A 21,739-nucleotide genomic window follows, 5' to 3' on the forward strand; every position below is an offset into this window, starting at 1 on the left:
AAACAAAACTTGTCATGTGAAAAGGGTATGGGGCTCAAATAAATCCATAAGTAAAATGTCCTAAGACTCTCATGTCAAAGGTGATAAGCAGTATAAGAATTGATACTATTGGGACTTCCCCGGTGGTCCAGTGGTTAAGACCCCACGCTCCCAATGCAGGGGGCCCGGGTTTGATTCCTGGTCAGGGAGCTAGATCCTGCACGCCGCAACTAAGAGACCCCCGCAGCCAAATAAAAAAAAAACAAAAATCAACAAACAAACCAAAAACAAGAATTGATACTATTGGTCAACAATATTCAAATCACAATTGAGGTATGAAATACAAAAGAAAAAAATCAGAGCAAGGATATATGCTAACCTATATATCTAATTACCGACATAATACTTTGAGTATAATAAATAATAATGTTTACATAAGGAAGGAAGAAGGAAAGGAAGGGGGTCATTTTATAACTTCAAGGTAGGACAGTATTCCTGGTCCATCCAGTTCAGACTGTGATGGACATAAAGGTTGCTGATAAAATAATCCAGCTCTTAGATCTCAGTGAATGGGCTTCATGGATATTCATTTCACTGCATTTCTCTGATCACACACAGGGTGCTATTTCTCCATCCACTGGGTTCCATAGTCTCATACACAGCCTTATTCTGCTTGGAGAGAGAGGGAGAGAGAGAGGGAAGATTCTGCTTGATAAAGGTAGGGGTCTCTTTTCTTTGCTGCCTAGCCCCAGCCAATGTTGGAAGCCGTCTACCCACTGGCAGATTTATGACTCTGGTTCTGGCAATGGTTGGGTTCCTCCATCTGTATCTTTGCCACACACACTCTGCCTCTATCCACCACTCTTTTCAGAGAGCAGCTGGGACATGTGGGACTCTCCATGTGTTCGGCCCTGGCTGTCCTGCCTATTATGGCCTTTCAAATTGTTGGCTAACAAGCATCCTATCACTCATAGCAAATGAGCATACCCTCTGGTGAGAAATGATCAAGGCCAAACTCTAGACCTGGCCACGAACAAACAGCAAATGAATTCCATTGGTGCATCTCCCATCCCCCAGCTATGCTGGCTACAATCACAAGTGACATGACCTAAGACACTTAGATAACAGTAAATATACTTTTAGTGAGGATAACTTGATAAATTTGTCTTTCAAATATGGAAACCCAAATGGCAAATAAGCAAATAACCCTGGAATATAATACATCAGTTTGGTGTGTTATCTTGCAGACTTCACTTCTTTACAATCTTTAAAGGAGATCTGATAAGTCATAAATAAGTGATATAAATGTAAAATATTTAGGGGATAGTGTTCAGATTTCAAAATATGAAATCTGAAGAAAAAGGTCACCGGAAGATGTATTATAATTTCATATTGTAAGGGAGACTCACTGCATATTCTATGTGGCTGTCATCATAAAGCGTGTCTAGAATTCCTGGAATATATGTTTTGGGTTCACACATATGCTAGTTGTAGCTCTGGTACTTGGCAATATCAGAGTCATTGCTGTTTCTTGAATGTGGGCTGTTGAGTTGAAATCTCAGCTCCCTCCCTTCTTGATGTGACTTTGGGCAGGTAACTGAACCTTTCTGAGCTGCTTTTCTTTTGTTCATGACTTTGAACATGAGGGTAATAACTATATCAGAAAATTATCGAGAGTATTAGGAAATGTATGTCAAAACATCTATAGGTGCTCAAGGAATGTTTATTGCTGTCAGTTACTGGTCGGTCTAGGCAAGAATGTGTATTGAAATTGCTTGAAAAATTGTCCTGGATTAAGAAAACATAGCTCTGCTCTGCCCCTAACCAGATGTTCGATCTTGGACCACTTGCTTGACCTCTCTGGGCCTAGTTTCTCATCTGTCAGTTTCTTATCTGTTGGACTAGGAGAACTTTAAGTTGCTTTTCCAGCTCCAACATCTTTGCCTTTATGATAGGAACTGACAAGAGAGGGCTGATTAAGGGAACTGAAATCATGTAATTGGGCTTTAATTTCTCTCCTGTTGGTTAAGCTCTCCAGGGTCAGTGTAGTTTCTTGCAATGCTCCTTCCTTCAGCCTTCATTCACTTTTAAAATCCCGTGGGGCTTTGCCCTCACCAAGTAATCTTCCCTAAAAGCAAAGTGGACACAGCCTGCTCCAGAGTCGTCACGTTGCCTGATACCTCTGTTATCTGTGTGCCTAAGGACAGCAGAGGCTAGTAGCTCCTCCCTGGATTTCTGTGTGTCATGCTCTGAGGAAGAGGAGAGGGTTCTTTGCATACTTCTCAATATTAATGTCTAAGTAGCTTCAGAGATTTCCGTCCCAGGGATTTTTAGATGCTTCCAATATCCTCCGTGGGAAGATTCTTTACTCGTGAGCATTTCCAAGAAAGGCAGGCATGGTTTTTGCCATAGATTTTGTTTAAAAGTGACCCAGGGGATTTTAAATGTCCTGACTATGCTGCCAGTCCCGGCTGCTGGCGTCTAAATGCTCTGCTTTCATCTTTCCTGATGAGTGCCGGTGACAACCCAGATGTGCAGAGAGGTTCCGGTCCTCTGACCTGCTGAGCTGTGCTTGGTTCAAGAACCCTTGACTTCTGCTTTATCACATCTAAGTGTAAATAAAGGAATTCAGCTTTGGACACTTGTGTGCCTTTCAAAGCTGAACGCTTCAATAGAATCAAGGCCATGTGGATGATGGCATTTTGGAAATCATTCAGCAACTCACATAATAAATGTTTTGTGGATTGGAGCGTCATTACTGGTCTTAATCCAGGGGTGGCATCTACCTATTCAAAACGCTCTTAAGTTGACACTTGCTATATAATGCAACACCAAGGTGGGATGCTACATTTCCAAAGCAGGGTATTCTCTTGAGCCTTTTTTTTTTTTCCTTTCTGGATGGTGGATGCAAGAGAAATGGGAATTTAAAATGAGTTAGCTAAAATACTGCTCTTAGTAAAAACTAAAATGCATTGTGATCACCAAATAAACTGACCATCACACAATTTTAGGCAAACAGTAGTCTTTTCAAGAAACAAATTCTCAAAGCTCCTAACACAATCATCTATTCACCAATCCTTAAAAGGGGGCATCTCAAAGGTGGTAAGCAAGTCTCTCCGTGGGACGATGTTAAGGGAAAAAATAATCTGTAAGGGAATTTGGAGCACTCATCTGCCACATGGATAGTAAATAGGAAATCCACAACAATTAATGAGACTATCTATAACCCTTTCCCAGAAAAAAACGTCAATTGTAATGACTAAGTACATTTGCAGCAAAGAAAATGTGTTCACGGTAAAAAAAAAAAAAAAAAAAAAAAAGTCATGAGATAATGTGCAAAAGGGAAAAAGATGTGAATGATGAAGTGTTAAAAAGGGGTTTCAACAGATGAGGTTGTTCAGTACAGGCGCCCACACTGTCTCCTTTGCTCTGGCAGCTGCGTCCCTCGCCAGCCAGGCAGCAGATGTGCATTTACGCGGGGCCCGCTCTCTGATCCACGCTGTGCACTGAGCTTTCGTATTCACTGCAAGAGCTTATGGCCCAGAAACGCCCAGGTGAAGAGTCGCAGTTTCCTGCAGATTGTGCCTTTCTATCAAGTTATGCTTGTCTCTTCCGTTCCCAGCAAATTCTAGATGAGTCTTGTGTGTGTGCGCGTGCCCACTTGCACACACTGTGAGCTGTGTCGATTCTCTCAGGCTGGGTGTCGAACGTTCTGCTGTTTCTGTTCTAAATACTCCCATCACTTTGTTGTGAGGCCAAAAAAAGGTTTACTAGCTATTTTCTCATGCCTGGGGTGCTGGGGCTGAGATAAAATAAGGGTCAATCAGATTCTCCACCGGGTTAAATCCTCTTCTCCAGACAGGCTCTCTGCCTTTGACTCGGAGTCTGTGAGTTTATTCAGGGGGCCGGAGGCAGTTGTTAGCCAGGGTTTCCACGCTGGTCAGAATGCACCCTGCGGTTTCTTGGACGTGTGGCCAACGCTTTTGGCTAAATCGTTCTGGACACAGTAAATCCCCCAAGCTCTAACCTTTCCTAAGTCCCTGCGCAGCTTTCTCCTGTGTGGCCTTGCCTCAATATGCTGCTGATCCTTTCTGACAGCGAAGCACGAAAGGAGAAATAGGAAATGACAGGTCAGACCCACGGCAGTCTTCTCCCTCATGCCTTTCTTGTGTGTCCCTGCAAGCAGCACCCATCCTTGCAGACACACGGCAGTTTAGGGTGGTAGGTTTTTCTGTGGTTAATGTGCTAGAGCAGTGGTCCCCAACATTTTTGGCACCAGGGACCAGTTTTGGGGAAGACAGTTTTTCCACGGATGAGGGGGGGAAAGTTCAGGCGGTAATGTGAGCAATGGGGAGCGGCAGAGGAAGGTTCGCTGGCTCGCCCTCCGCTTACCTCCTGCTGTGCGGCCCGGTTCCTCACAGGCTGACGACCGATACCGGTCCGCGGCCTGGGGTTTGGGGACACCTGTGCTAGAGAATACACAGAGCACCAAGGACGAGTCCAGGTCGAACTACCTTTTTTGAGAATTGCCATTAGTTTGTGTCATATAAGTCACCCCCGAGGAGTCTTGCCTTCTTTCTACTACAGGGAAAATAGGAAATGGGTTTAAGAAGGAGTAAAAACACACACATACACACACGCACGCACACACACACACACCCATTCTGTGAAACGCCTGGCCAGGCACAGATTGAACTCCCGAAAGAAAGTCGAGAGCCTAGGGAGTTGGGAATCTGACATTTGGCGTCTTCCAATTAGAAGGTTCTTTTTTCATCTCTCAAGGAATATTAGAACCAGAAAGATCTTGGAGATCATTTAGCCCAACCCCACCTTTTGCGGATGAGAAATAGAACCCAAAGAGGGAACATGCCTTAGCAGAGGTCACACAATTACTGGGGGCAAAGCCACAACTGGGATCCCTCCCTTTCCTGACAGATCAGGCCTGAGACAGGATGACTGAAGTGTGAGGATAATGAAGGATGCACACTCAGGGGCAGGGGGAGTGCTGAGCTAGGCACTTGGGATCCGTGTTCAAGTGGCCCAAAAAAGACTGCTCTAGGATACCCCATATCTCTCCAGGAAGGAGCAGAAGTAAACACGGCTCCTTGCTCCCAGGAGATGTCCCTGAGCATCCGGGGAGTTCTGCTCTCTGTCCCGCCGTTGCTCACTTATTTTCAGGTCTTGGGGGGAAGAGCAAGCACCACAGCAGAGTTTCAAGGTCACTCAGCTCTCTGCCATTAACCCATCAGCTGTAATCAGTGCTGGTTCCTAGCAATGCCCCTCATTCGGGAGGAACATAAAAGTAGAACCAAATGGGTGGGTAACTGTCCGATTACATACAGAACTGCGACCTTCAGCAAATCATTTAATGTAGCTAAGTCTCAAGTTACAAGTAACGTAGCTAACAACTGGCCCCCTGAATGAACTCAGAGTCAAAAATGAAGGGAATTGGGGGCTTCCCTGGTGGCGCAGTGGTTGGGAGTCTGCCTGCCGATGCAGGGGACATGGGTTCGTGCCCCGGTCCGGGAGGATTCCGCGTATTGTGGAGGGGCTGGGCCCATAAGCCATGGCCGCTGGGCCTGCGCATCCAGAACCTGTGCTCTGCAACGGGAGAAGTCACAAGAGTGAGAGGCCCACGTACCTCAAAAAAAAAAAAAAAAAAAAAAAAAAGGGAATTGGACCACAAACTTTCTCTATGTTCTTTGGGATGTCTCTTTTCTATTTCACTGGGATGCTGTGACGATAAAGTAGGCAAAGACTGCAGAATACAAGTAAATTAAAAGATGTTATTCTTGCCATCATCATTTATGGAATATTCCTCAGCACATATCTTGGAGGGCTGCCATCATTATTGGTCACATTTTTCACCCAGAGAAGCAAAGGAATGGAGTGGCTGAATCAGGGTTCCATACTTGAAAACTAGAGTAGAACTGTAGGGCCTTAATACTCAGTTCACTATCCATTGGCCATATCCCCATGGCTTCCCATCAGAGCATTTGACCCCATGTCAGTTTGTGTCCTTTGGGGAAAAGGAACTGGTGGAAGATATGTGATCAAAATTTGTAGGCGGAAGAAGAGTTTTTGCTGAAAATCTTAGAATGAAAGATCTATCATTTTTACCCAAAGAGAAGAGAAAATTCATCATAAAGTTCTGTTTTGTTTTTTGGCCATGTGTGTTTTTGTTTATTAGAATCGCTAGTTTCAAGTCTTATTAAAGATTGGTCATTTCATAATTATGTCAGAAGAACTGGCATGTTTTAACAATATATCTTTCAATTCGAAAATACTGCATTGATGTAGAATTTAAACATATATATATATCACAAAAGAAAAAAGACTGTACCATTAGCACTCAGAGATAACAGCTATACATTTTTAGTTTATTTCTTACTAGTCTTTTATGTGTAATTATAAATTTGCGATTGTACTCGTAACACACATGCTGTCTTGTTAGGGTCCATTAAATATTCAGCCCCACAGACAATCACATGCTTCATTTGGCCCTGGTCCACTTGGGAGGAACGATAGCTTGCCAACAGGGCAGCACCACATGTTCTTCTTTAGCACATGGCCTTGCAGTGGTCCAGCACAGTTCAGCTGCAAGGAGACTGCAGACATATCAGAGGACGCAGGAGCCACCAGCTTAAAAGACTCATCATGTCCCATAGGAGTCAATATATGGTATAGCAACTCCACAGACATAGCTTCCAAGTGCCCACACTGGACATGCCCAGTGTCCAGAGTCACTGTACTTGGAAGTCACAGCATGGCACCTTTTCAGGTAATTATAGTTCTCTGAGTCCAGATGCAATTCACCAATCAGGGGTTAATTTTGCCTAGTAACACAGCTGATACATATCTTTCTCTAAGGAAACAGAGCTAGAAAACTAAGGGAAGTTCAAATTCTCTTATAGAAGAGAAAAACTTTTATCTGCAATACTATATACAATATTTTAGCCTTCATAAAAATCATTTCACTAAATCACAAGCATGTTTCTTTGCTATTAGAGGTTTCCCAGAAACATGACTGCCCAAAATGTGTTTAGACAATCCTCTAGTGCTGTGTATTTAGCCAAGTTTTCCTTCCACTCTTAAAACTATCACTGACATGAACATTCCTATATACAAGTCTTTGTATTTATATAAAACTCTGGTTATCTCCTTAACATAAATTCAGGGCATGGAATTAATGACTGGGTCTGAAGTTTATAAAACTCTCAGTACATCTCGACCAGCTGCTCTTCAGAAAGAAAATGTCAGTTTACATTTGAATTGTATGAAAGTATCTGCACCTTTAACAACACGGGTTAAACTTTAAAACATTTGCCAAACTTATATTGGAAAAATACTGTATTTAAAATAATTTTTCTTTGATAATTGATGAGTTTCAAAATGTTTATATGCATACAATTTATTGTTGTTAATTGTCTATTTTTGTCCTTTCTCATTTTTATTTTGGGAAGCTCATCTTTTTAAGTATTAGGAATATTTACATTGGAGTCTCATGCTGCAAAATTTTTTTGCAGTCTTTATTTACTTTTTCTTTTGGTAGAAATGCTTATTTTCAGGTAGAGAAATCTATCAATCCTTTGCTATCTGCCTGCAACAACGTTCCTAATTGAGGATGCTATTGTGGGTGTAGACTTTCTAAGTGTTTGAAATCCATATTTTTCTCACCTCATAATGTGCATTGAAAAGCTTTCCACTTATTTTAAGGCCCTGGAACAGTTTACATAGTTATGGGTTTCATCCTTTTTTTAAATTGTTAATTTTTGGCTGGGTTTTTATATTTGCGTTGGGTCTTCGTTGCTGCGCGCGGGCTTTCTCTAGCTGCGGCGAGTGGGGGCTACTCTTCGTTGTGGTGTGCGGGCTTCTCATTGCGGTAGTTTCTCTTGCTGTGGAGCATGGGCTCTAGGCGCGTGGGCTTCAGTAGATGTGGCACACGGGCTCAGTAGTTGTGGCACGTGGGCTCTAGAGCGCAGGCTCAGTAGTTGTGGCACACGGGCTTAGTTGCTCTGCGGCATGTGGGATCTTCCCGGACCAGGGTTAGAACCTGTGTCCCCCGCGTTGGCAGGCGGACTCTCAACCACTGCACCACCAGGGAAGCCCAGCTATGGGTTTTCTATCCCTTGAAAGTTTGAAGGAATTTATACTATAGTTATGTGTCCCCAGTACTATTTCGTGCGATAAATTTTAGACATGTTTAAAAATTTGTATTCATTTATACAGCTTTTCTACATTTTTAAAGGCATCGTTAGTAAGTTATCTTTCCGTAGAATATTATCAATTTTATTGAGAAGTAAGCATGTATTGGCATAGAATTGAATATACAATTTAAATAAAACTACAGTGTAGACTTTAAAGGCTTATGTATTTTTGCTTATATATTCTTTCTTTTTCTTGACTTTTTTTTTTAACTTTTGCCTTTCGTATATTAGACTAACCAGGGGGTTGTACATTTTACTTATTAATCCTATTGTTTTCTGATTCACTGATTTTTCATAATTTTTATTGATCTGTTTCCCTTGCTTTCCTTATGTGTCTTTGTTTTTTTGTTTTTGTTTTTTAAAGGGAAAAAACTCTCTATAATTACAAAAAGTAATTGCAAGAGAACCTAGGCAATGATGTTTCCTGGGACTGGGAAGAAGACAGGAAAATATGTTAGTCAATGGATCACTCAGGGATTTATGTCTGAGTACATGAGAAAATGATATGTTTGTGGGACAGGAAGAAACCAGGACCTGATTCCAGACTAATTCTAGGACTAGGTAGAGCTGCCATTAAACCATTACAGATAGAACCCAATGTGGCCTCCAGGTTTTATCTGAGGAGTGAAGTGTGTCACCTTTTAAGGTACTTAGAAGCGTGTCTTTTATGCTTTCTCTTAGTCCTTGGGCTGGTGAGAAAGGAAAAGGGAAAGGTAAGAGGAACACGGAGATCAGCCTTCCTCTGGGAGAGGGCACATCCCCCATCACTCTAAAGAGGAGGTGATACCAGGGTTTCAGTGGAATCTCCTCTGCAGGGAGAGGAAGTTGGTCTGTGATCCTGAAGATGGTAAAGATGGGTTTCCAGCCAGGTTCTTTGTTTCCCCGACTTCTAACCATTTAGTCCATGACAGACGCTGTGCCAAGTCATTTGTATGAAGCATCTTATTTAAGTCTTGACAACTCTGTGAAATAGGCAGTCACGTTATCCCCATTTTGCGGGGAGGGAACAGTAGAGTGACTTGCCTGAAGTCATAGACAGGATGTGAACCCTGGAAGGTCGGACTGCAAAGCATGTGTTTTTAACGGCTGTGATAGATCGTGTTTTATCACTGCTGACCTTAATTCCTATGGTAGCCTTATTATTTAAGGGGGAGCTTGTCAAGTCTAGGATCAATGATCAAAATGAACTTAAAGTACTACGACTCATTATGTCCATATTATTTCCTCCTCAAAATCCTATTCTATTTCTCATCTTAAAGCAAGTAAAACATTTGCATAGAAAACAATACTCGAACTGAATGTCTGAGCAATCAGTACATTCCTCAGCATGCGAGTCGGTATTTTTATTACTGCTCCAAGGAGAGGGGAGTGGGAGAGGGCAGGTAGGGGAGGAGGGAGAGTTGGGGGGGAGGCAGCTTTGGAAGAGAAAGGGAGGAAATAATAACTGAAATTACATCCCAAATAATCTGACGTTGTAGCATGTTCAGACACAGAAATGTTTATTTAAAAACACTCACAAAGTCATTTTTTTTAAAATCAAATTAAGATGTCTGAATGCTAAATCATTTTACCAGGCAATATGGATCTATGAGCTTTATGCTTTTGAAATAGTCTCCCAAGAGGCCTGTCTGGCCACTTTTTTTTTTTTTTTTTTTTGCCTCTTGAGAGAGAAGAATGCAATCGATGACAGTAAATTTGCAACTTAATTGAATGTGATGTAATGTGAGCAGAGCCAGAGCCGCCCAGAACAATTCACAGCAAACTTCAGGTCAAGGGGTTTCTTTCATCTCTGGCCTCTCTGGAAGTTCAGTCAGAAGAGCAAGAGGTACAGGCCTGGGGGATTCTATTCCACTCTGACTGAGGCTTTGTATCAAGGCCAGCATTTACAGTCAAGACCTCTTCTGAATACACACAACGCACAGCATATTTTTTCAAGAGTACAGTAGCTGTTCTTAACATGGCAGCCACTCAGGCCTGTTCATTTAAAAAATATATACGTATGACATTCAGACATTCTTTTAAAAATATATATGTATATATATTTAAATTCAGGAACCAAAAAGCAAAAGCCACCTATAAAAGACAAGACCTATTTTAATGAGATTTTATGCACAGCTCTACTCACTCTGTTTGGGCTGAAACGGGGCATGCCTGATAAGGCTGCTGGTGAACGCCCAGGAAGAGAGGAAAGAGGAGAAAAGGCAGACAGAAAATGTTGTTTAGGATCCAACAGTAAAGAAGGAAATCCTTTTCTGTACTTACAATAGCAGTTGGGGTGGCAGCCAGCACACAATAGAGCACCAGAGGGGTGATGAAGCTTTCTTCCTCTGTCCCCGGGTAAGGCTTCATTAAGTCTCCGTCCTGACAGAAGAATCCTTGGATATGCACCTGAAAAGTGTCAGTGCATTCGAAGTAGTAGGCAAGCAGCACTGTCCCAGCCATGATGACAAGCTGAAAATACAGCATGGCCACACAGAGACATTAGCAGGACTTCCGAGCAGTGCCCCCCCGTCAGAGCACACTCCCTCCATCACCCAGCAGCTCTCCTTGTATTGGTATTGGCAAGTGTGTGCGTGCCTGGCTCCATGGGCTTCGGGCTCAGGGAGTATGTGCTTACTTGTCTGCCTTGTATCATCTGTTACATAAACCTTCCAGAAAATAATGAACAGCTCCCACCTGAGAAGCAGACCACAGCAAGGCTTGTAGAGAGACCCAGGTTCTGCTGCGCCCCTCTCAGGGGATGCGTGGGAACCAAGGCAATACTGCCATTCAGGACAGAGGTGAAAAGTCAAAGGATAGTGGCATATGAATTGGCAAGATGTAGGGTGAGATCTGTTCGTGGGCAATTTCATAAAATGTTAGAGATAGACTTACTTTATTATAAAGTATTAGAGGCAGGTAAATGATGCATGAATGAACAAACAGGAAAGCTGAAGCCTAGAAAGGTTAAGGGAAATCTTCAGAACCTAAACTACCGGTGTGGGTGAAAACACTGTACAGGTATCCTATATCAGTCATAACTTTTATCCTTTTCCAAAAAGATTTTGCCTTTATTCCAAAATGCTTTCTACCAGTAAGTAAAGGACTTTACTGATGATCACATCTTATTATAGACATATATCCTTCATAAGGTTTGGACACAAAAAGGGACACAATTATCCTTTCATTTGATTCAGAAATGTCCCAGATACTCACCGAGGTTTAGATGTAGCCTTTAATAGGTATGAGGAGTTGGGGGAGTATGGAAATGCCATTATTTTTCTCATTCCCATTAGGAAACACCAAATGGCAAGATGAGACGGTGATAAAGGTAGACAGAAAAGAGGTCTTTGAGGTTACGAAATTACAGAAAGTTAAGCTGGAAAAGATCTTGGAGATCCTCCCACCTAAAATCTTTATTTCATAGATGAGAAAACAGAGGCCCAGCAAGGAGAACCGACGACAGCTGGATTATCTAACAGGGAAACCAAACATGTCCTTAGACTGACAACCAGCAAAGCAGGGAAACTAAAATGGGGAAAAATATTTTAAAATGTTGATTTGTTTAAAAGTATCAAAGTAATCATTTTGGGAGAAGAATCAGAACTTGGTAGGGCATCTTTGTACATCCTTTATGGCTTAAAAATTGTTTCTGTCTGGAAGTACATAAGGGGCAGGGAGGCGGAAACCATAATCCTTTAGGTTTTAGTCTCAAGTTCTTATTCCAGCCCTGGAATGACTAACCTAAGGTCACATAGCTAGTTAGTGTTAGACCCAGGACTAGAATCCCACATTTTCTGATCCCTAGGGGGGCAAAACACCTGGGTCACAGCATCAAAATCGCATCATACACAAAAGTGTGGAGAGTTATGGGGAGAGGCAAAGTAGCTCAACTTCAATGCAGAGAGGCACCATTTGGCGTCTTTATCCACGTTCATATCCATTTCATTAGCCACCACACTGAAGCAGAGCCTTGAACTTTGCCCACTCTCTCACACCTGCTTCTGGTACGTTAGCTCTGCAATTCCTCCTCACTCTAGCAGAAGGCATCATTTTCTTTAAGGGTCATTTGGATTAAGAATCTTCCCTCAGGACTTCCTAGTGGCACAGTGGTTAAGAATCCACCTGCCAACGCAGGGGACATGGGTTCAATCCTTGGTCCAGGAAGATCCCACATGCTGCGGAGCAGCTAAGCCCGCAAGCCACGACTACCAAGCCCGCATGCTGCAACTACTGAAGCCAGCGCACCTAGAGCCCGTGCTCCGCAACAGGAGAAGCCACCACAATGAGAAGCCCGCGCACTGCAAAGAAGAGTAGCCCCCACTCGCCACAACCAGAGAAAGCCCGCGCACAGCGACGAAGACCCAGTGTGGCACCCCCCAACCAAAAAAAAAAAAAAAAATCTTCCCTCAACCTTCCATTTTCTCTAACTCTTTGGTTAGAAGCCTTTCCTCTTTGGTTCAGAAGCCTCGAGTATCTCCAGCGTTAACGTGTCTAAAGTACAAACGCCTAACCATCCTGTTATAAAGGTCTTTACCTTTTGGCTGTATCCATCACCACCTTCATCTCCAGGTAGGCTCCAAATCATACTTTGCAGTCACTCTCTCTCACACATGACTTGTTCCTGGCTCTACGAGGATTTCGTTCCATTATCTGACATTTTCTACCCCTTCTCCCCCGGTGGACCTCCTGGCACAACTTCTGACCATCCAGTAAACTCTAGACATTCGCGTGTGTTTCTCTGTGCCTGAAGTTGTTTATTGGCACGTGTAAATTGCCAATGCTCATGCCCGCCACCTCTACTGTTTCAAGCATTTTGTTTATTTCTTATCTCTTTAGCAACAGAGAAGAGACTTGGATAAGGATGTTTCCTATAGGAAAGAGAGATAGGTGCTCCCAAGCTGCCCCACTGATTGGCGCTCTTGCTAGTAGCTAGTTTATAAAGTCAAGGCCATGACGTTTCTATTTCTTTTGTGCTGCACTAGTCAATTGAGTCACCCCGACAGGAGGGAACCTAGCCAGCTGACCCGGATGTTTTGGAGCTAACGCTAGGATTCCAACAGTTTGGGGGCTCTGCCTCTGGGGCTGTTTCTGTCTCCTGCACAGCCTTGATCTGATTTCTCTGTATCTCATCCATGTGGCAGGAAACATATTTCTCTCTCTCAGCTTCATCAGCCCTTAGGAGAAATAAGCTTGGAGAACAGGCAGGATCGATGGGGGCTTTCTGGATAAAACAAAAACGGCATCTAGCTTCCTCTGTTGAGGAAGAATATTATATTTTACAAGGGACATTTGTGCTACCACTTCCATTTAAAAGAGAAAAAGGTGAAAATGAAGTAAATGAAAGCAAAATAATGTGTGTGTGTATATATATGTATATGTATGATCTCTATATATACGATCTATATGTATATATATTATATATGTATATATATTATATATATGTATATATGTGTATATATATGTAAGACGACTCAGAAAAATGAAGAATAGAAACTTTTAAAACAGAATTGTCTTAACATCAAATACATCATAATCAACAGTAACAATAAAAAAGCCAAGGTCAATATATCTAAATTTGCTATACATAGAAAAAATCTTGAAGAGCTGCTTGGCCAATTTAACTATGGAAACAGCATTCAGAGAGAACTGAACGAATGAATGAATCAAGTGCAGGGCATAAAGAACAGAGAACCTTGGAGACGCAGGGTGGTAGAGGTAGATGGGAACTTCCACAGCCTACGGGACAGAACTGACCCATCAGCATGACTCACCTTGGCCTTGGTTCCTCCCCTGAGCAGCCAGAAACCCCTTCCTGTCACTTTAAAGCCATCCTCAAGCTCCCTGGAGAGTCCTCAATAAAATACCAGTTAGAGATGCACAGAAGCAAATATAGAACAATTTGGATCTTGATTTCTAGGTTTCTTTTCTATTGAACATTCTCTTGCGACCATATATTAAAAAGAAGCTTATGCATTTACTGCAGGAACAGAAACAGCACGTTGATTCTGCCTCCACAAGCAAAGAGCTCTGCCTTGCAGCACTGATGACACACAGTTAGCCGTCGGTGTCCTCCCTTCCTCTGCCCTGTCCTGGGCCATGATTCATCACTGTCTGGGTTTGTGTCAATCGTGCCAGCTGGCACACTTGCCATCTCCGCTGCCTTCTCCAGCCCCATTTAGGGAGGCATGGAGGGAGGCCATAATGTTGGTGTCACATGAGCAGATGGTGAGGCTGTGCTGGACCCAAGTGCTGGTGGAAGGGTTGACGGTATTAGTGTGAAAAAAGCAATTATGGATGTGGGGAGATAATGAGGTAGAAGGAGCTCATGTACCAGGGATTTTCCTCAGCTGTTGCTTTCTAAGAATGACAACCCGATATATGAAAATGCATTAAATCCTGATCATTCCACAAAGATTCAGAAGGCAGAAGCCAGCAATACCTGAAATCCAGCCTCTCAGAGTTGAGAGTACTGTGTTTCTACCCAGGTTCTCTGCTGATTGGAGAAAAATGAATGTCACAGAGGGATAAGTGGGGAGGTCACAAAGCTGAGAGAAGAGGCTGAGATGACAAGTACGTTTTTCTTTGGTCGGTAGTCTGAAGCAATTGTGGACCACTAATTTATGACAGGATACAAGCTGGGAGAGCAGGGGATAGATAAATGGTGCTATGACTCATGTGAGTATGTATGTGTGTCCAGGGATGTAGGGGCAGACACATGACGTGGAAATGAGAGGACTGGTATCTGGTGTGGAGTGTAAAGGGTGTAGTTTGAACTGGGGACTCCTGGAGCTAGGTGACAAACCATCTCAGTTTGCCCAGGACCAAGGGGTTTCCTGGGGCATGGGACTTTTCAGTGCTAAGATGGAGGTAGTCTTGAACAAACTGGGGTGCTAGGTCACTCTACCTGAGACAATGTTTCCCTCCTCAAAGAGCTTTCTTATTCTGGTCTGGCCAGGAGCTATCAAGACCAATGCCAATTAATCAGTCAACCAACAACTGTTTCTGAAAACCGCCTCTGTGTTCAGTTCCGAACTAAGTGCTGTGAAGGCGAGGAATTCTCAGACGTGCTCTCTAACCTCAAGCAATTTGAGATCAAGCAAAGTGGGGAGTGCTCGCCAATACAGGAAACAGACAGTGATCTGTAGGAGGGTGTCAGCTGATCCCAAGCTGGGTTTCATACATGGCTGCATGGGTTTGGTGAGGGATGGGTATTGGCAGAAGGAGAACAAGGGAAGGGGCTCCTGCGTGGAGAAGGAGTGAGGGCAAGGGGATGGAGAGGGCAGCGTGGCACGTGTTCAGGATATTGGTTTTGACTAAGCCTCAAGGACATATGTTCAATTCCATAGCGAGATGGGATAAAGGAAACTCAGCAGAAGGAACGCTGCATCAGAGAGCTTAGGTGATAAGATTTGGCATGGTTGTGATGCAGAAGCAAAGTCTTAGGACTCCAGGGGATAGTACACGTTAAAGATTTGTATGTTGTTCAGTATTGAGGAAGCATGTTAGGCACAAGGGTCAGTAGCTGCACGAAAGGGCTGGGCTGGGCAACCCTCAAGTGGCACTGATGGAAGTGGGAAACAAGGTAGTAAGTTAGAGGGGAAGCACCTGAGAAAACTGACAGTGGAAACACCTGAGACCTCCCTGGCCCCCCCCCCCCCTTAGAAGTAAGGATAACACTTTGAGAGGGGCTGAAAGTTCTCCATAAACAACATGGGCAAGATCCAAGGAGAAGAGGAAGGAGTAGGAGATGGAGGGGGACGTGATGGTGACGGTAAAGGTGATGACCTATATTATGCATGTGTCCTAGGAACTGTTGTAAGCGCTTGACATAAATTAACTCTTCTTCTGCCCAGCCACCTTCTATGTGGTACATATATTATTTCCATTTTATAGAAGAGGAAACAGGCGCAGAGAGATTACATGAATTGCATTAAGGTCACACAACTCGGGTGAAGCTAGGATGATTACTATAATTATGATGTATTTCTCCACACAAACTTGGGCAGCCTGGGAAAAGCAGCTTACAAATACGTCAGCATAATATTAAGGGCTAAACTATGTGCTACAGACTTGAGTACTTTATTCAAATGTCTCCTAGTATCAATTTCATCTGTATGAAGGTGAATAATAATTCATAAATATGCACTGAGGCATGTTTATGTATTCTCATTTTGTTCCAAAAAGACGTTATACCAACTTCCACCAAATAAAGTAAGCAAGCATCCAAGAGCAGTTGGAACAGAAGAAGAAATAAATATGGAGACAGGAGTTACATCCTTGAGTATAAGTTGTCTAATAGTCAACACAATAAAGAAATACTGGTCATTTTCACATTTCACAGTAGCTATATGATAAAAACCAACCAGCCGTTGAAGAGTAGAATCTTTCTGATATAGTGACTGGATAGGAATTCATCGTGAGTTCTCATAAGGGACATGATAAACAATGACAATACTGAGTATGTTGGTGCTGTTCTTTATATGGGACCTCATATCAACTCAACATAGGCCAATGACATCACATCAAAGCTAAATGCACAAAAACAATAGTGTGAGATTATGATTCGGTCTAGGTTGAACTTGAGAGATACAGCACAATGAAAGGTTAAGACTGCTAGGCTGGAAACCTGCTCTGCTTTTACTAGGTGTGTGACTTAAATTCCCATGCCTCTGTTTCTTCGTTAGTAAAGTGGGGCTAATAATGCTACAGCACTTACCTCTTCAGGTCATCATGAGGATTAAATGAGGATTGTGTAGTATTTAGAACAGTATCTGACTCATAATAGTAAGCATGTTCTAAAAGAATGGGTAGACTATATATTCTTCACTCCTAATTAGAGAAACTAATTATAGTTTCTCTCAGGTTAGGTTTTTAAAAACTACTGGGTAGCAGTGAATTAGATACTGCCTTTTAATAAGTTTCCTGCTAGTGAAATACAGACCTGCATCTTTTTTTAAACATGGATTTCATTGTTTAATAATACTACAATGTTATTGTTAGAGTAGACTAGCGGAAGGAACCTTTGCTCAGGCTACTCTCTGTAGGACAAATCTTTTAACCTTTCCTCATCCCGGTTTCTTCTGTGAAAAAAGATTGAGTTACTTTTCAGGGTTGTAATGAGAATTGAGGATATTATACATAAATATCAATGACACTATTTTGGCACATAGTAGATGCTTAATAAACGTCATCCCTAGTTATTATTAGCTTCATTTAGTGTTACTGTGTCTTATATATGTCCCTTATTGTGGTGTTCCAAACTGCAGGTCTCAAACCATTAGTTGATTGTGAAACAAATGTATACAAGGTAGGGTTCAACTAGAATTTTTTAGTGAAAAAGAATGGAATAAAATTGAATATATTAGAGTTTTATACATAGTAAGGACAAGTGTTTTCTTTTCAATTTTATTGAAGTACAGTTGATTTGCAATGTTGTGTTAATGTCTGCTGTACAGTAAAGTGACTCAGTCATACATATATACATATTCTTTTTCATATTCTTTTCCATTTTGGTTTATCACAGGATATTGAATATATTTCCCTGTGCTATACAGTAGGACCTTGTTGTTTATTCATCCTGTATATACTAGTTTGCATCTGCTAATCCCAAACTCCCAATCCTAAGGACAAGTGTTTTTATGTGAAACTTTTGTTGAGTATGTAACATATAGGCAGAGGGAGAATGTATAATACAAAGTGAAATATATTTCTTACTATGGGTTGTATTTAAAAATCCTTCAATAAAATGTGATTTTATTAGATACTTGTCTCATCATAAGCAATTTCTTATACTTTAGTGCCTAAGGCACGTAGGTTCAAATCGCAAATCCACTAATTACTACTGTATGTCTTTGAACTTAACCTGTCTATGCCTTAGTTTCCTCACCTGTGAAATGAGTTCTCACGAGAGTGGTGTGAGAACTATATGATTAAGTATATCAAAACCACTTAGCAGGCACTCAATAACTGTTAGCTGTTATTTTATTAAGACTTAAGTAGAATATATATATTTTTCTGAATAAGCAAACAATACCACATGCACTAAAATACATAAGAGAATATGAAGTCATCGCATTAGCCAGGACTGAATAATCAACTAGTTTTTCCATCTATAAAATGATGCTTCTTGACAAGCATCTTATTTCCACAAATATGAATTTTCAAGAGTCAAAGTATTCTTAGTCTTGCTATTTGCAAATGATATTATCTCAAGGTATGAAGGAATAAAAATAAAATACTAAGTAATCGGTCCTCTTTTATCAATGTATTGGATCACTGATTGTCTTATATTTTTGTATTTTATGAAAGATTTTAAAAAATTATTTTATTGTGGTGAGAACACTTAAAATGAAATCTATCCCCTTAACAAATATTTTAGTACCATATGTTATTGTTGACTATAGGTCCAATGTACAGCAGATTTCTAGAGCTTCTTCCTTTTGCTTAACTAAAACCTCATGCCTATTGATTAGTAACTCTCCATTTCCCCCTCAGTCCGGGATCTTTTAACTAATAGGCAATTAACGTGTGGTTAAGAATGACATCCTCCTGTGAAAATTGAAAAACCTACAATGGACCAGTGCATGTATATGAGAATTCATTCCTTCTTTAAGGAGAACCAAAGGTGTACCCATAGGCAAGGATATGCAGATGAAATGAGATTGTTCAGTTATTCAGCTAGTATTTATTGAGTGCCTACTACTTGCAGACATTGGGGATTTTCAGTCATTGACAAAACTGAATAACAAATAACACTTACAAAACACATGATTTTTGGGCTCATGGGGATTTCTGTGGGGGAGACAGATAGCATAAAAGCAAACCCAAGGGAATGATGATAATGACTCTCATTGACCACATAACCAACTACATACCTTGAAATGCCTTCTGTTACACGATCCTCATGCCACCCTGTGAGGTGATGAGTCACCCTCATTTAAAGCACAGTACGTTTATCCAAGCTCACAGAACTAGTGAACGGTGGAGCCAGGATTTGAACCTCTGGTGTCAATTAAGCATTAAGAGATGATGCCTGTAAAATGCTTAGCCTAATGCCTACTTAGTAAGTGCTCAGTCCTTTCTCTTACTCTTTGATTTCTGTTCACTTGTCCTTTTCAATGCTTCTTGACATGGCTCTGGGGTAAGAGTGGGGGTTGACTGATCACCACCCCCATCACTTTCCTTTCTTGGTATTTAAGAGCACTACTTTCGCCTGCCTCTGACCATACTGGCTCCTTTCATTTTTCCTTTTCTTCTACCTGGTCTGTAAATTGTAGTGCTCTCCTAGGACCTATCCTTTCCCCTCTTTTCATTTTCTTTCCATGTATTCTTCTTGGGAGATCTCATCTTTCTATGGCTTCCACTCTTATATTGATTCCATTGACCCTCATATTATCATTCTCGGTCCTGTTTACTCTCCTGACCACCAACCTTGTGCTCCACAGACACTCCAAATACCACAAGTCTGAAATGAAATTCAGCATGTCTCCTCCCCTCAATGTGCAACTTCTCTAGAGTTCACTATCCTGGTAAATCCAACCAACATCTCCTCAGTCACCCAGGCTAGAAATCTCAACATCATCTTAGACACTTCCTCCAGCTTTCTTGTTCTTCCCACCCCGTACCTGGTCAGCTGCCATGTCTTTCTTACTGTAGTGCCCATCCTGTGTATCTCATTTTTCCTATGCCAACTGCCATGTTCTTATGCAGGCCTCCATATTCTCTCATCTACACTACTGAAATCTTGTCCTACCAGCTCCTGCTGCCTTTGAGATCTCAACCCCTTTATGCCATTAGTTACCCCGCTACTAAAGAGTTATGATTCTGAGGCACAGCTATGATTGTGTCTTTCTACTCCAAAATCTTCAGTGATAAGTATTTCAGATAAATCAAGCAATTTTCTGTCTATTTTAACACACTGGGCTCTGTTCCACTCATGTTTTTGATAATGGAGAGAAGCCTGCCATTTGAATAGAGACCAACCCAGGAAACCCCATCAGGCATTGCTCCTCAGGTAGCAGAAAATACAATGGTCTACCTCTCAGCCTGGGCTGACTACACCTCCCTATTTGGCCACTCCTTAAAGAACAAATGCAAATACCATAACCTTGTCTTTGCGTGTGTGTGTTTCCATCCTCCAGCATCCTGTTGGTTATTAGTGAATGATATGAAGAAATGTAGAGTGTATGATAATATTTTTAGGTAGATTTACAGCTACACTGAGGAAGGGATTATTATTGGATCTATGTCAAACTAAATTGGGCCACAAAATTTTCTCTTTGATATTCTGCCGTTAGGGATATATATATTTTTAATTCATAGACACAGATGAATACATATAAGGAATGTTAAATGTATAGTGACACAAAACTGGCAGGTATAGCTAATATTAGAGAAAGCAGAAAAAAATTCAAAATGATTTTGATGTTTGAGAACATTGTTTGGGGACAAATGTAAAGTCCTACAACAAGGCTTTGCTACTCCTTAACTTCAGGGGCTGGTAGAGCGGAAAGCCTAGAACTCTGACCTGAGAGGCTCACCAGCCTTGGCCTTCACTGACCCTGCCCTTCCTCAGGGATGCTTCAGACTCAGAGACCGGGAAGGTCAGAGCTCAGTAGATGTTACATGTGTGGGAAAATGAGAGTGATGAGATGAGGAGTCAAGAGAAGTCTTTGAAAAGCAAGTCCTGGATGACGTTGATGCACATTTTATTTACTTACTTAGTAAGAGAGGTGGACGGAAGCAGTTTTGCAAATGATCCCTATGGTCTAAATGGCTGCAGTCCTAAAAAAATTATCTGGTGGACCAGGTCTTAGTTGCAGCTCGCCGGCTCCTTAGTTGCGGCATGTGAACTCTTAGTTGCAGCATGCATGCGGGATCTAGTTCCCTGACCTGGATCGAACCTGGGCCCCCTGCATTGGGAGCGCAGAGCCTTATCCACTGTGCCACCAGGGAAGTCCCACCTACTAGCTTTTTGTTAACAAACTAAGTTGATTTGGGTGATAATCTAAGGTTTCTCAGCAGAATCATTAGAAGTCAGCAAACTACTATGAACACCAACTATGTGCCAAATCCTTCAGCTAGTTGGTAGGAACTTAAAGATGAAGGAGTTCTTAGCTTTTCAAGGATATGAGCAAGTGACCAAATGATCGGTGTTTTAAAAAAAAATTATTATTTTTTATTTTAATTTTATTGGAGTATAGTTGACTTACAGTGTTGTGTTAGCTTCAGGTGTACAGCACAGTGATTCAGTTATACATATATTCATTCCTTTTCAAATTCTTTTCTCATATAAGTTATCACAGAACACTGAGTAGAGTTCCTTGTGCTATACAGCAGGTCCTTGTTGGTTATCTATCTTATACATCGTAGTGTGTGTATGTTCATTCCAAGCTCCTGATTTATCCCTCCCCAACACATTTCCCCTTTGGTAACCATAAGTTTGTTTTCGATACCTGTAATTCTGTTTCTGTTTTGTAAATAAGTTCATTTGTATCATTTTTAAAAATCAGATTCCACATATGAGTAATATATGATATTTGTCTTTCTCGTCCAACTTACTTCACTTAGTA

General features: G+C 41.7%; 1 protein-coding gene across 3 annotated transcripts in view; it reads right to left on the reverse strand.

Annotated features, from left to right (window-relative positions):
• Positions 1-21,739, reverse strand: part of PLPPR1 (phospholipid phosphatase related 1) — a 370,056-nt gene that overhangs the window by 37,484 nt on the left and 310,833 nt on the right. For all 3 annotated transcript variants that reach the window (XM_032635155.1, XM_032635154.1, XM_032635156.1), the window contains exon 3: positions 10,449-10,637. In XM_032635155.1, coding sequence (XP_032491046.1) covers positions 10,449-10,637 — 189 coding nt within the window. The remainder of the gene's footprint in view (positions 1-10,448; positions 10,638-21,739) is intronic.

Source organism: Phocoena sinus, chromosome 6 (genome assembly GCF_008692025.1).
Source record: "Phocoena sinus isolate mPhoSin1 chromosome 6, mPhoSin1.pri, whole genome shotgun sequence".
NCBI classification, from domain to species: domain Eukaryota; kingdom Metazoa; phylum Chordata; class Mammalia; order Artiodactyla; family Phocoenidae; genus Phocoena; species Phocoena sinus.